General features: G+C 42.6%; 1 protein-coding gene across 1 annotated transcript; it reads right to left on the bottom strand.

The window, feature by feature from the left end:
* Window positions 1-371: 371 nt before the first annotated feature.
* Window positions 372-14,623, bottom strand: ARRDC3 (arrestin domain containing 3). Its single transcript, XM_049794466.1, has 8 exons — window positions 14,122-14,623; window positions 10,571-10,652; window positions 7,965-8,112; window positions 6,621-6,723; window positions 5,974-6,230; window positions 5,408-5,570; window positions 4,394-4,548; window positions 372-2,980 (listed from the first exon to the last, which is right to left on the bottom strand). Exons 1-8 carry the CDS (start codon window positions 14,399-14,401, stop codon window positions 2,924-2,926), a joined length of 1,245 nt encoding a protein of 414 aa, XP_049650423.1. The 5' UTR covers window positions 14,402-14,623; the 3' UTR covers window positions 372-2,923.
* Between the last annotated feature and the right edge of the window lie 1,447 nt (window positions 14,624-16,070).

Raw genomic sequence — 16,070 nt, 5'->3', positions numbered from 1 at the left:
TAAATAAAAAGGACCAAGGGTGCCGACACTGGACTTGGTGGTGCTTGGGTTCTAGAAATAGCTTTTCCCTACCTAGTTTGAGACAGGTACTACATGCGTTCCTGTATTAAGTTCCGTATTATGTGATCCTTGTGGTTAGGATTTTATACATAGACATACTCCGAATAAACTATTTGGGTCATGTATAATAAGTTGTTAACATGTAAAGGTTTTTTTTTTTTTTTTTTTTTTACAAAAAAGTTTATTTTCCACGAGGAAGAGCAATAGGAAAAATTAAACTGTTTTCCACATAGTTTTCTTGAAACAGAGTCTACAAGGACATATTCAGCACCAAAACTAAAAACAAAAAAAGTACAAACAGCCATAGAATATAATCTATAAAGCAAACATTTAATATTGCACTTTGTTTCTCTAATGTTTGGATTTTACTTACTTTTTCCTAATTCAGATCAGAATTCTATATCAAATACTGGGCTACAGCTGTGAACCTCATGTTTTGTAATGCTGAGAATTGACCAATACTTGTGGAAGAGTAATGCCTCTGAACAACTACCAACGTAATTTAAACATAAAGTCTTTATTTGATAAAAGTTACAGAATTTTTCACTCTAATCACAAAGGCTGTGATGCCATCTCAATTACTACGATATTGGTCAATCCTGCTTCATATGCAGTTTTCCATTATATTGTGGTAAGTACTTTAATGCTATGTATATCAGCAATTGTTCCCTAGTCTGTTAAAGTAACAAAAAAGGAAAAAAAAGTAAAACCACCAAATGCCCTTTTATGCCAACGATCCCATCAGCTTTTATAATTGTCTAGTTGGAGAGGGCAGAGGGAAGGGACATTCACAAAATTGGCCTAATAACATAAGACATCACCCAATTTCCTTCTCATCCAATATTCTTGCTCAAAGCTCAAGCCTTTTAACTGAATCACTTAAAACGCGACTCATTTATATTTTATCACCCTGTTGTCATTTTTGAAACATGAATTACTGTTCATGTTCTCATAAAGGCCACTTATGGAAAAGCCTACTTTGTCGCATTTATGAAGCCTTAAAAGCAAGGCAGATGTTTTTAAGAAAGAGCACCCCGCAGAAACAACAGCCTCCCCTCTCCTGCTCCCTTCTGAGCTCTTTTATTGCACAAGGAGATAGATACTTGATGGATTACATCTTGATTTAAGTCTTCAACACCAGAAGCATGTCCCTTTGTCAATGGTCTGTGTTACATGGTTTCTGAAAAGGAAAGTTGACTTTTGTTGTAAATCTCTAGCATGTAAGTGCTGTTATTTGTGTTAGCACATCTAATAGCTCCATTGCACTCTTTTCTTCCTTAGGGCACACTCAAGGGCGAGTGCTCTTTCCATGGAATTTCTTGCATTCTGAATGAAAATATGGTAAAATTCACTGTTCTGTTTGTTTTAAAGCTCTTGAGAGTACCACAGAAGATGCAATCATCGAAGCAATTCTAGCTAACTGAGTATGGCTGGTAACACTGATCTTGCCCAGTTTAATTATTACTTCTAGTCTTACTATGTTTACAGTATCATAAACCCTGAAAATAATACAAAGTGCACAAACTGAGCTCTTCGCATAGTCCAAGCTTTTCCTGCAGTTTGAAATATACTTTCTACTAGAGACTCATTACATATAGAATTTTTGGTGATTAGGTAACTATATATAAAAATAAATTTGCTTTCCCTTCCCATCCCTACTACTTGAGATATCAATCTGTCTATGAAACCTAGACAGTGTATGACTATTTCCTTTTAAAATTCTTTTCAGGATGAGCTGGTGGCTGCTGGTGGTGCTTTCATTTGTGCCTTTTTTTTTTTTTTCTTTTTTTAAAGCTTCACAACTTGAACATTTTTTTGTAATGTAGAAAGAGAAATGGGAATGTGGGTGGGTTTTGTAACTTTTGTGTATGTCCCTATTCCAGATCCCCCTCTCGAATAAAGAACAAAAACAAAACACAAACACAAAACAAAAGAGAAGTAACTCAACAGTGCAACGTAACAAAACAAATAGCATTCCAACAGTTTGGCAAGTGATGAGTTCACCTGAGATTAAGTGATTTTTAGGCAGTCTGTAACAAAATGCTGCTTTGTGGTAATAGTAGAAAGGCAACAAATTCTCAAAAAGAAATCAGGAAGATATACAATCTTGATGAAGTCTATTAGCTTCTATCAGCTCTCCACCCCCCACCCTATCCCCACATCTGTTGCTTATCTACTACAGTAGGCTGCAAAACATACAGCAAGAAGAATTGGCTTGAAGGCATTTGATGTTTGTAAATAAATCCACAATAGGATCCAAGCTGAAGAGGTGATACATGATCAGCCTACTAGGACAATTCTGAGCATGTGCATATGCAGGTAAAGTCCAGGCTACATTAAATTAAAAAAAGGAAAGTCAGTGCATTTGTCAAAGTCTGTTGCTGTTTTTTTTTTGCCAAAGCTTTCTTTTGCTCCTTATTGTGCGGACCACAAACAAGAAGGGGGGGTAATAACAGTCCGGCATAAATGAGAAAAAGCTGTAGTGACACAGAACCGCACAACGTAAGCAATGAGCATGTGCAAATTTCCAAACCATTAAGGGGAAACCATCCCTCTCTTACAATGTGGTTTGAGTGTTTTGACACACATGACTGTAGGTTAGTAAGGCTGCTCCTAGTATGTGCCAGTATTTAAGGGGGGGGGTGGGGGGGAGGTGGGAAAGCTCAGGTCTTCAAGCATGTGGAGCAGTCCTACAGTGACACTGTAGGCTTCAGAGCATGATCACAGGTTGTTTTCACTTATTCACCATACAGGCAAGAGCAAAACCACTTCTTTGAAAGTGTGTCTCCACTATGATGCCTTGACCTTCAACACGGCAGGTATGATTCAAAACCCGAGTCAAGTCAGCTTTTTATTGATTCCTTCAACGAGAGGGGCAAGATGGTCTGTCATCTGTGGGCTGATCTGGGTTTGGATCAATCTAACCAAAAGAGGGGAAAAAAGAACAAAAAGAAAAAAACCAAGGCATTTTTAGAGTAAATTGCTAGAAACAAACCAATCCCAACAAAGCCCCAGCAAAACTGACAAGTTTAAGACAATCATAGTGATAAATGTCATTCCCAATCCAAAGGTTATTAAAATAACTGAAAAACCTCTAGTCAATTATACAAAACTTTGAATGAAAGATTAGTAACTTAGTGGAAAATTTTAAACTACAGGTTTATGGTAATTTAAGGCTAAGCACAAGGAACTAAAAAAACTTGAAAAAATCTACTTTAGTAGCACAGGGATCTTCAATTGTTTACTGGACAGTAAAAGATAACTCATCACTAGGAATGTGACTTAAAATATTTAATTGATTTCAGAAGATGTTTTGCTTCAAAAGACACAAATATTGTAGAAAGTCATCCTACTTTTAATTTACAAGAAATTCATCCTCATACACCCCATAAAATGTCTTAGAGGTTTCCATGTTCCACACCTTACCTCTTCTTCCTTTCTACAAAAGGAAGAAGGGTAATAACCTGCTAACTTCAGTCTCCAAAACTGGACAGTAAGAATTGTTAAAGCGTACAGTATGTAGTTTAGTCAACATTCTTATCAGCTGATTTTATATAACCATTTTTTGGAGGACAAAAAAGCCTTCTTTCTAAATCTTTAAGTACTTAAAAGGAAAAGGACTTAAGTTGTATTCTAGGGTTATGGAAGAGTCCTCAGCGAATTCTCCAGCACACAAAAACCATGCTACTCTCTGCCCACTCAGTAGCAGATCAGTGCTTCAGGAGGAGAAGAAAAAATCAAGAGGGTGAATTCAGGCAACATGTAGCTAAAGGACACTAACTTCTGTCCAATACCACTGCTTTTTCCTGAAAAATATGGAGCTGGAAAGCTTTTGAAGTTATGTCATGGTTATTGAGTGGCTTTCACAGAATTAAAAATGCAGCCAGGGATGTTTGAGAAGTCAGAAAGACTACCTTTGTAACTTCTCTACATGGAACCTCTGAAGGCACTGCATACACAGAACCAAAAATGCACAGTAGTTTTAGAAAGCAGCAGAGCTGAAAAACATTACTATGCTGTGCATCTATAGACCCAAAATGTTGGTGTTAACCAATACAATATATTGTATATGTAATGTAAGATTTTAATGAAGTTGCTAAGAGGGTAGACAACAATTTGGAAATTTCTACAAAGCATCAGAATTGTGAAGAATCCTGAAAACTCTTGATGCAGTTCACCTGCACTTTGCCAAAATGAAGTCACCCTATCCCCTGTTCATCATTTTAATGATTTCTCCTGAGTTTTAGGAAGGAGAAACAGCTTTCTACATTTATTCCACAAGACAGAATCCAGAAAAGCAGCAAATTAATCATGTTCTGTCTGAGGTACCTACTTCTGAATAGAGCGGTGGAGGCAGAAAACGGAACTCCTGGATATATGCAAACAATGGTCCTGGAAGCGCTCTCTCAAAGTCATCACAAGCACCTATGGGTGCAAGGCTGGACTGTCTTTGTTCCTCCGTGACCACTTCTGCATAGCTAGGAGGTGCTGCAGGGAAAAAGGCACATGCAGTTCAAACAAGTTCTTACACGTGCCTAAATATGTAACATGATAAATATTAAACTTCTATCATTGTAAAATGTACAGTAGGTAGGTACAGTACGTAAATTACAGTAGGTAATTTACTTCAGTGACTTTTTAACAGTTATTAAACATGAAAAGGAGGGTAGGCTGCTTTGTTTTATTGTAAGGTTATGCTCAAATCCAAGAGCGGACTGACCACTGCTTATTGTGGCCTAATTATCTCCTTGAAATTTAAAGCATACCCAGAATGCTAAATTTCTGCACAGGTAGGAATGATAGAACATTGCATTCCTCTGGACTCCACACACGTAAGTCTGGGACTTGTGCATAAAAAAAGTTATGTTTATTAGATGTATGAAAACAAAGGGAAGGAGACACAGAGTTTCTCCTTTCACAAGAGGTATTTCCGACTGAAATGAATTACATTAGCTTTTCACAAAGCCTTGGCTACCAAGGCTGCTAAAGGACACCACAAACTGCTATTTTGACAGGTTACAATGCCTTATAACCAAGGATGCAATTGGGATACTGGAGGCAGAATTCATTCTTAACAGGTACAAACAATGGCATCCTGTGTTTTCACTTGTGCCAGCTTCCAAGCAGCTGGCACTTCATTGCTTGTCCTTGAGAGAGGAAGGCAGGGAGGGAACTCTGTTCTTCTACAGAGAACAAGCAGGTGGCAAGGAAACACCCACAAGGGATTTCCTGTGGGATTTATTATGAAGAATATAATTTGGATCTGTTTGCACGATAGCAATGAATAAAGCAGACAAAAATCAAAACAAGACTAGCAAACTGATTGGTATTTGTATTGTCAAGTTACCTTCTGGTCTTTCAGGCAACGTCAGACCAAGCCAATTCATGTTCATGCTACACTGGCTGCTCACACTTGATGTTCTGCTACCAAATGGGTGTAGAGGAATGGTACCAATGACCAGTGGCAAGTTAAGGAATAAATCCATGGCGCCTGGAATATCAACATATACCTAAAGAACAACAAAGAGGTGTATAAGCAGTTCGTAATGATTAGACTAAGTTTCCACAGCATTTTCCATGAGGAACTTAAGTTTCTCATTGTCTGTTTTAGGGCCAAAGCCCCTGTGGAGCAAAAAAGCTCCCCGAGCCAAAAGCAGCTCAGGATTCTTAACATGAGCCCTCACATGGAACTGTTGCTTACTTGTAACATGTTTTCTCAGCTGGCACTCCATAACCGTTTGAAGAACATGCATGATTTAAACTGAATTTATTTACAGAACTCCTGTCAGGACACTAATAATAGAATATCTATTTCTTTTGTAACTAGTTGGCATGGAACACTTTGTTAGCCATTTGCAAGAAATGATGGAAACTACTCGTGCTCAAGTGAAGCACACCATCCAACATACATACCATCAGCGAATACTCCACACGGATTATACTACAGTCGAGGATCGAAGGGGAAACAGGTGGAATTTTCAACTGTTTGCCATTCCAGGTTTCTGTTTTGCCAGATGACAAGGATTCCCCACGCAGGTTGGCAACAAGCTGTTTGACTTCCTTCATTTTCCCTTTGGCATAAAATGCCTGTGTTTGGTAAATGGCTGCCTTTGGCACCACCACACGGGAAGAGCAGTTCTCAATCTCAGCAAAGATCTGAATTGATTCACCTGAAACAAAACAGAATTTCACATTCTCTTTACATTTACAAGGCAGCTTACAGCAAATTGCCACATTCTGTTATAACGCACTAGATGCTGCTAGCAATGCTCTACCCTCACAAACATCCACTGACGCCAACAGGAATAGGCCCACCATGAGCAAATCTAAAAGAAAAATGTACAGGTCTCATAGAAGCAGCTGTCCTTCAACAATTTGGAGACACAGCTAGCATTAGTTAACAAAATTAGTCACAGTTAAGAGAAGATCAAGACAATTGCTGAATGCAGACTGAGGTGTCAGAACAGTTTAAATATTTCATTTCTATAAAAGCAGCAAGCACAAACTGTTGTTTTAAAAGGGAAGGAAAAACATTTCCTATAATTACTTCTGTTACGTACCTGGGGTGTAGCCCTTCCTTTCAATTTTGGCACTTAAGGATATGGGGCCTGAGGTACAAAACCAACAACAGAGAGTCTTTTCTTTTGTGCCTGCTTGGGGTGACTGCAAGAAAAGAACAACATTGCTCATTTTCATTAAGAGTTCCATGAATCTCTTTATCTGTTTTGATCAGCACAGAAAGTTATCTTCATAATATACTTATTATTTTGATATACATAGCTAGTTTTATTTGGAGGAAGAAAAACCTCAAGGAATTTAAACAGCACTGTGCAGATATAAGCTTTATTCTAATCCCACTACTCATTAACACTGCTTTTTCTGCTACATTTCCATACTACAGTCAGATTTAAAACAGTTTTTACACATAAATATTGTATAACTTAAGAAAAGGCTTTATAGCCTACATTACCCCAACATATAGTTAGCAGAGCTTTTCATTTATCAGTAAACTAGAACATCTCTCAAGTACATTGCATTTCAGAAACAACAACTAAGCTAAAGTACTATAACCTTGACTCCTGCTATTTCCTCTGCTCTGGAATGACCCCATTTCATCTATATTAAACAGACTTCATTATTTTTTTATTTCAGGACTTAGGACTTGATTGAAAGACCACTGAAGTCAAATGGGAGTCCTTTGATTTTAATGGAATTTGCACAAGGCCAATGTCCCTTTGCAAGTCTGATTTTTCACCCATACACAAAAGAAACCTATTTCAATGGACTTTGAGGTTTTTTTCCCCCTCCGTAGATTAGAATTTGAGGAAGAGGAGGAGAAAAAGAAAAGGAATTTTAGGCCAAATTGAAATCAGAACCTCATTGAAAGCAGATGTGATACTGAAAGTATTTTAATGAAATGACATTTCAGAAATTATTATACAGATTTGTGATAATTTCCCCCCATTGGTAGAAAACCATCTATATGGAAATTATCAATTATGCAGGCCAGTACATTTTTTACTTTGCATTTTTAAGTTAGCAGTCTCTCACTGTAGTATTCTTTCACATTTCACTGTTCCTTCCACAGATTATTCAAAATCAAAGAGGAACAGCTCTCAGAATTTTCATTCTCAGTGATGTTTTACAATTTAGTATTACCAATTTAAATTGACAAAGCCTTTTTACATATCTTAGAAGTAAAGAAACTCCAAGTACAGGAAAACATAGCTTTCAAAATACCAGTAGTTACAGAGCTGCTGAACTGATGTAGTACTTAAAAGATCAGCTGTAACTACACTAGCAAATAAATATTAGGTAAAATTAGATGTGGATATTGTTTCAGTTATTATACTTCATTGTTTTTATGCCAGAAACAAAGAATGAGTAATTCTGTCAATTCTTACCAGTAATGAAGGAGTGTTGATATCTATATGTTCAAAGACTGTAAATTCCTTCTTTAATTTTACTGGTAGAAACCAAGGCCTATGCAATTCGGCTTTCACCCAATAGCGCACACTGCCATGTCTGCCTTCGAATGAGGTAGCAAGTGGTCTGTGCAGGACACAAAGGTCAAAATTGAGTAATGTCTTTCTGTCCAATAATGATACAATTGATCAGATTAGGGATTAGTATGTAGAATGGCATTTTTAATGCATTATAGTATTTAATGCAGCGTAACTTATTTGCAAAGTTTCCATCCCTCAGCAAAATTCAAGATTAAAGATCAGAGGAAAAAAATTATCTCCAATTCATCCTACCACAGTTTTGCAGAGATTTTAAAAATCAATTTAATAATTGTACTAGAAAAAGCCAGGAGGGTACACAGTTCCTTTAAACTTGAAGAGGCCACTTTCAACTCTGGAGTAAAGCATGCCCTTTTAAGGCCAAATTAGGACTACCAACTTAAAATTAGCATTAGCATCAACCAATTATTGTTTTGGATACTGTATTTTGTAAATCATTGTCTATTGTCCACTTGGCTGGTATCTCAATGTCAGATTAATTTTAGCTGTAACTCAGCACTTTTGTAGGTTTTTTTCACCTTAAGCAGAGTAAATATTTTGAGTTCTGAAGAGAGAGGCTATTTTGAGTACCTTCTAATCTTCCTCTACCCTGACAAGACCAGCTTAAAACATTTATATTGTATATGGCTGTACATTTATAAGCATATATATACATAAAAACATCAAGCCTATTCTGCTCTGAACTTTTGACAGATGAAAGTAGTCCTTTTTGGGAGCTGGAGGCAAAACGATGTGCAAAGGATCTCCAAACCTTTCAGCATCACCTTTTTTTCCTGCAACATCATAAAATGAAAGACAGAAGATCTTTATATTCCATTTATCTCCAATTAACAGTAGTTTTCTGTAACTTATTTTTACACAAGTCATTTTCTCCTATTATACTATATTTTGAATATATTGTAATATAGAAATTATTTGCAAACCCCCTGTATCTTCCATGGGGAATACTACTAGCCTTGCACATCTGAGATGTTTATTTTATTTCCCTAATAATCCAAATGAAAGGATTTTCTAATCAGTCTTTAATATTTCATCCTGTCCCATACTCTTTAGGGCAAAAATCAGTAAGGCCAGTGTGCATCGCCTTGCTTTCCACTGTTGCTCTTTAGTTTAAGTAAATTTTGAAAGTATTCTATGAGCACAAAATAACGAATAAGTAAGCAGTGTCAAACTTCAGTCTTTTAATACCAGCCTTTGTTTTTTCAGTATTATTAACAGCTGGTTTCACAGTTATTCCTTCAGGTCACTTAGACAAAGACCCTGTGCTTTGGCCAAGGCTTGTGATATCTTGCTGCCTATCTGCTTCACTTCAAGCTAGGCATTTCACATTTGTGTATCATGTTTTGGGGTTTTTTTTGTATTTAAATGCCCCTTCCAACTCCAGCGGTATTAGCCTTCTTTCTTTTTGTAGTTGAGATTTTCAGAACACTAAGTTGTCTTTAAAAATCTCCATGCATACATGTGTTATCCGCTGTTCCTGTAAGATCTACTGTAAAGTCCGGTGCTATTCACTTTCAAACTGACACACAGAAGTGTTGATCATCTGCAGGTTCTCCTAAAACCAGCACCTCTAATAAACAGATGGTTTATTAGCTTTAATATTAGGTACTGAGCTATTTCACATAACACTGCCGAATTTTTTCAACCTTAATGACTTCACTGCTTGCCTTTTACAGCAAAAGGCTCCTTTTTCCATCCATGTCGAGACTCCCTCTGTTCCAGTGTACTTAATTTTATTGCAACTTGTATTTTTAGCTCATTTCCATATTGGTAACTCCTCTATGTATAAATCTCCCATTCACAATGTCTACATTAAACATTTCAGACTCAGGGGTGTGTGGAAACAATCTTTATCTTAACACTTCTGCTCTCACTCCTGCTTCACCTTTGCTGAGACAAATGGGATTAGGTATCAGAGTTTTTCTTGCTTCATCCACCCATCCTTTGCTTATTTCCATCCAAGCTTTCTGCATAAAGGCCAGCCTGGGTGCAAACAACCTATTTAAACTAGAACAACCTCCTCTTTTGTTCAAAGGTAGTTAAACTTGCCACATCTGTTCCAGACTAAGCCCAAACAATTCAGCTGTGATCTTATCTCTAGTTCTGCTAGCCTACATGGCTCCAGTAAACTGTTGGCTGGATTAGAAGGTATCTCAGCCACTCTGCAGTACTCCAGCAATGGTTCAAATTCCTCTTCCTCCTCTTGGGAAGGTGTAAAATACTGGAAGACCTAGTAAGTCAGTAAGACTTGGTCAAAAGGAAGTGAGCAACTGGGCAGCAATGAGCTCCCAGTTTGTGGAAATGAAAAGAAAAGGAAGCGTGTGTCAGTTTAAAAGCAACCTCTTCAATTTAATGAGATTATGTCCTCCACTGCATGTCAGAGCACAATTCCTACTACCATTGAAAAGGTTTCCCCTCCACCCACAGCAGGAGTTTTGCTCAGGCGGGTGGGCAGCAGGGCACGAGGACTGCATGCAGGCACTTACGTCTGTGGAAGCTCAAAGCTGAATGCATATTCGTGCCTTCCCGAGTGGATGGTGTGAAGGCCTTCTTCTGAATTGTCATCATCTAGGAGGGGAAAAAACCAACATGCTATTCCACCTGTACACATTTTGTACATTACATGGGCTTCTCTTTCACAATAAAAGGATTTACACACTCATTACAGCACTTGAGAATGTGGTGCAAAGGTCTGTGGTCCATTCACATTAACTACTGGATGCATGGACAAATCCTACCTACAGAAGGGTAGGCAGGATTGCCAGATTCACCTTACAGAGAAGCAGAGGTTAATTTGCTTTCATTTACGATCTTGCCTCTGAACACTGACACAGTTGTAACTGCTGCCATTTCAAGGCCTGCCTGCAAGACCTGTAATGGAAATCATGCTTTCCACTGTGATTCTTAGTTAAAATGAAATAGAGATGGCTCTTTAACAGCATTAAGCAATCTGCATGAAGTCTGCTGTGTAAGATTAAATTTAGTAATTCAACTTCCTTTTATCTCCTGCCCAGCAAGAGCGTCCACAAATTAATCACAAAAAAAAAGGGGAGGGGAAAAAAAAAGGTTGTACAGGCACCACCTGGAAAGTACCAGAGGCACAGAAAATGGCAAGCTGCCCAATCAATGCTGTCTAGCGCTAAACTTTTTTTTTTGACAGGTTAACTTGATCTTGCTTGGACAGCAATATCCAGGTATTTGCTGGCTCCACCAAGAAAGCCAGTCTTCATTTATGGTCATGATTTCTTGTACGCCTTTAAGCACTGCAACAAATCTGCAGTTTGTTCTGACATAATTACCGTAAGACCAGAAAAATGCTGACTCCATCAAAATAGAAAGTTGAGAGAAAAATAACTGAGCACCTCGCACATATAAAGGGCTGGAATAATAGAAGGATACATAGGGAGACAATGTGAAAAGCACTCTCTTATACTTAATGGTCTGAAGCATTAATGGAGGTAGGCAGGCACACAGGAGGGTTTTAAGTTCCCATTGTCCTACAGAAATGCCGATGCTCCCCTTCCTGTCGTGCGCCGCAAACGCCGACAAAAATCTTTAAAAAAAAAGGCGAAACAAAAAAAAAACAAAAAGCCTCCACCAGCAAGCTGTCGACCAAATGCACCTTCAGCACACAGCGTCACGAAATACATGTCAGGAAAACGCGCCGAAATGGCGAGACAATGTATATTAGCGTGAGGGTGGCTTGTCTTTTTTTTTTTTTGAGAGAGAAAGAGAGAAGGGGAGCGTGGCTTTTGGCGTTGTCTCCATGTCCCCGCACGGCCACCTCCTCCTCACAGACCAGTTCTCCCCCCCACCCCCCTTCCCCACCCCCCCTTTTCTGCCAGCTCAGCAGTCCCGCCGAGCCGGGCGGCCGCGGCTGAGCTGTGGTAAACAAGTGCTGAGCTGTCAATCAGGGGCCAGGCTGGAGCAGGAGCCGACCGGCCTAAACCGGCGTGAGCGGATCCCCAGCCAGCCGCTCATATACATACGGTATACGTTACACCCGCCGCAATTCGCTCAGCAGCTCCGCTCCCCGCCGGCTGAGGGAGGGAGGGAAGGAAGGCGGGGCGCCGACCGCCTTCTGCCGAGACCCCTCCGGGGACGTTACCGGTGTGTGTGTGGGGGGCGATGGGGACGTGACTGGCGGCAGGGCGTCCCGCCCTCGGAGAGGGGCTTCCCCCCCGCGCCGGCTCCTCAGGGGAGCGCTCGCTCCCCGCACCCGGGGGAGGCGGTTGGGGTGGGGTGTGTGTGTCGGGGGGGGGGGGGGGGGTGGGGGGTTGCGCTGCCGGCGCACGCCGACTGTGCGGGCAGGAGAACCTGCTCCCCTCACCGCCCCGCGGCCAACGGCTCCTCCAATCAGCGGCTGGTATCGCCTTAGCAACAGGCCAACAAACCCCGACCGGCCAATCAGGGGGAGGGCGGGGGGCCGGGTTTAGGATCGCCAGGTCCGGGGAGCGGCGCCCGGGGGCAGTGAGTGAAACGCGGGCGCCGGTAGCGGTTGATGGGACGCGGCCCTTCTCCGACACCCCCACCCCCCCCCACCGGAGGCTCTGCACCCCTTCTGTCACCCGCGACCCGGAGGTGCGTCGAGTTTTCGCTCGGGCGAGTGATTTCTGAGGCGGCGGCGTGAGGAGGGGTTTGAGCCACTTCAGTCACCCCGTCAGCGAGCTGTGGAGGTGTCAATTAAAACACCAAAAAAAAAAGAGCCCCCCCCCCCCCAGCTCTGCTGCAGCGTTCCTGTCAGAAACGCTCGGGAATGGGCTCGCTTCTGCCGGCAGAGCTCTTCAGAAATTAACATTTTGGGGTATCCCCCCCCCAACGAAAGGAAGGGGAAATATCCCATCCACGCAGTAAACAGGCATTATTTACAAAAAATAATAATAAAACCCCAAACCCAACCAGGAAAAGCAAGCGGCACCGAAATTACATAACCGGTTTTTAACATTATTTTCTTGTGCTAGGGAATTAAGTCATCGCCACCACCTGACGCGTGCGGCCAATCTGCGCGGAGCAGGCGGCGCAACCCCCCCCCCCCCCCCCCCCCCCCCCCCCGGACCGGTCCCAAACAGGATTGAACCGCTTCGAACAAAGGCTGCGAACTTCGGGTGTGGGGGGGGGAAATACCCCCAAACCCCACAAAAAATCCCACACACACCCCTACACACACACACACTGGGCCTCGCTGCTCTCCTTCTGCCTGCTGCCGTGGGGGGGGTGTGTACAGTCCGTAGAGTGGGGACCCCCTGCAGCCCACGGCACTAATTTGGGGGGGGGGGGGGGGGGAGAGAACAGGAGGTCCTCGCCTCCCCAGTTTTGGGGAGGGATGCTCCCATACCGCAAACTACCCCCCTTCCAGCCCTCCTCCCCCTCCTCATTGCTCGGCATCAGGGCTTTTTGGACACATCTTTAAATTGGGGTGTTCCCCCCACCCCCCCCACCCTTCCCGAGCGGTGGGGCGAGGGAAATGGAAGAGATTTACCCGGGAGAAGGTTAGAAAAAAAAATAAATATAAAATTACACGTGGGGTGGCGATAGCCATGTCAAAATAAGCCACGGGGAATCTATTAGCGGCCAATAAGCAGCCATCCTTAAAAATCCCATCACATTCTCTGCCCGGAAAGCAGAACCCCACATGTGTCAAAAAGTCTGTTTTTATGCCTTCATTGTGTTTCAGGATTTGCCTGGATGCTGCCAGTAAAGTCGTTTACTGCTTATCTGGCTTTGATTTTATACCGATGTCCCCCACGAAGGAACAAATCCTGCTAATGTTACTAGTGAAAAAACCCCCACCCCAAACCGGTAATGCCATTTAAAAAAACCCCGAAAGTATTAATAAATGCCTGTGTTGAAGGGCAGGGAGATCAACACAGCCCTGCTTGCGGACACGGTGCGGATCCATCTCCCGCAGCTTTAACAGGAAGGTAACGAATTGCATCCGTTAAAAAAGAACCAGGGATGCAAAGATGCATCCTTTTCCCGAAAACACTAAAAATAAAAAAAAGCCACCCCAAACTGCATTATAAAGGCAGACCCTTACCTCTCTCGTGGCCGACCAGGACGTCCTTATGGGTGAAATACTCTACTTCTTCAGTGTAGTTCTGTGTATAGGCAGTGTTGGATCCAGCATTTCTCGATTCCGTCCAACGCACTTTCGCATGTCCCCTGGCGTGGATTTTAAGCGATTTCACCCTAATTTCCCCAGTGACTTCTAAACTGACCCTTCCTGAGACTGTGTCCCCGCTGGAATAGACGGGGACATTGCTGTCGTTCAGACAGTCAAAGCTTATCGTCAAACTCTTTACTTTCCCCAGCACCATGATTTTATAGCAAAGAGTAGAAAAATAGACTTTAAGAAAAAAAAAAAAAAAAAAAAAAGGAAGAGTCCCCCACCTCAAAAAAAAAAATATCCCCAAACCCCTCAGGGCGAAGAGCTACGGTGGCAGCACGTACCTTAAAACGCGCTCATGGGGACGGCAGGGAGCCCCGGCCCCAGCCCAACCGGCGCGGGTTGGGGGGGGGGGCGGGTGGGGGGGGGGGGGGGCGGGCGGGCGGGGAGGCCCGGCCGCTGTTGCCGGTTCTCTCCCCACAAAGGCGCTACCGGAGCCGCCGCCGGTCCCGCCTTATAAGCCCGCTGACAAACAAGCCCCAACGCGCATGCGCCGCCCCGCCGCCGCCCCGCCCACCGGTCGTTGTAGGCGGGGTCTGTCCGCGCCCCCGCTGCAGCGGGTCGGCTCCCTACCCCCCCCCCCCCCCCCCCCCGACTTTTTGGACACGACTTTTTGGGTATCGTGCGAGGGCGGGGGGGCGGTGCCTCCCCCCCCCCCCCCCCCGATCCCGTTTGAGGTGTTACTTTTCCGGTTTTGTTTTTTTTTTTTTTCTTTAACCCCCGTTTCTTGGGTAAACGCTCTTGTGTTCTTTTTTTTTTTTTTTTTTTTTTTTTTTTTCCTAAACGCTGCGTTGGTAATTCTTGCAGTTTCCCCCAGGTTTTGGTATGATGGTGGTCGGTATCTCCTCCCCAAGCCGCTGTGCTTTGAGGGCGGGGAGAGGTGGCACAGAGGCGCAGCGCTGAAAGTTCGGACCGACAGTTAAAAAGTTTTCAAAGCGTGTGCCTGTATTCCCTGGTTTTCTCAAGTAAAAAAAAAAAAAAAAAAAAAAAGTCATTCATTTTTCCCTTGACGTGACACCTGGTGGAGGTTCTCATGCTTTTTTATGACGAAGATGTTCGGTTGTATCCTGCGGGTGTTTTAGGGGACTTTTTATGTTTTTGCACCATCTTGTGGTAAGGCTTCATCCTTCCTTCGGTCATAGACTCATTTAGGGTGGAACAGAACTTTTAGATCACCGAGTCCAACCGTAAAAAGATAACTCGCCAGAGAAGCAGAAGGGTCATAACTCTTCTCCTGCTAATGCTTTTCCTGTTGCAGTCGTGTCTTTAGATGCAGTTGGTCTCATGCATATGTTTATTTGCACATTCTTCCTCTTCTCTACAATTTAGAAGGTAACCGTATCCTCCACGAGTCATAGAAACCACAACTCGGTGGCCTGTGGTTGCTGTAGGACGTGCGAAAGCTGGCAGCCAGACGGGATGCAGCTTCCATCCACGGAGCTCGGGCCACAGCTCCTGTCCTTCCAGTTCTGGCTCAGCTGCCACCATCCACCTCTCCCAGGGCGAATCTGCAGAGATGATGAAGAGCACAGGTGAAGCTGCCTTTTCTGGGAAGTTGAAGACCCGAATCTAGCTAGCCCAGTGGATATTCGTGTGGATTTTTTTTTTTTTGTATTTATGTAGATAAGGAAGGGGACCTTCCTACATAATTGGGGTACGGTGTGTGCTCATTTATTTTCTGATAACGTGTGATATGTTTTGTGTATTGATTGCATTTGGCCATTCCAGGCTTGTCGAAGAAGGACAAAACAATTTGCTCAGCTGCTGTAAAACCTCCCCTGTACATATATCATCTGCAGACCTTGTAGCCCTAACTTGCC

Source organism: Accipiter gentilis, chromosome Z, assembly GCF_929443795.1.
Source record: "Accipiter gentilis chromosome Z, bAccGen1.1, whole genome shotgun sequence".
Lineage (NCBI taxonomy): Eukaryota > Metazoa > Chordata > Aves > Accipitriformes > Accipitridae > Astur > Astur gentilis.
This window is presented reverse-complemented; position numbering and strand designations above follow the sequence as displayed.

Coding starts and splice junctions, on each gene's coding strand:
- ARRDC3 (XM_049794466.1), bottom strand. CDS start 14,401: ATGGTGCTGGGGAAAGTAAAGAGTTTGACGATAAGCTTTGACTGTCTG. Junction 6,724..7,964: donor TCAACACTCCTTCATTACTG/GTAAGAATTGAC, acceptor CTTTTCTTGCAG/TCACCCCAAGCAGGCACAAA. Junction 4,549..5,407: donor GTTGCCTGAAAGACCAGAAG/GTAACTTGACAA, acceptor TTTTCCCTGCAG/CACCTCCTAGCTATGCAGAA.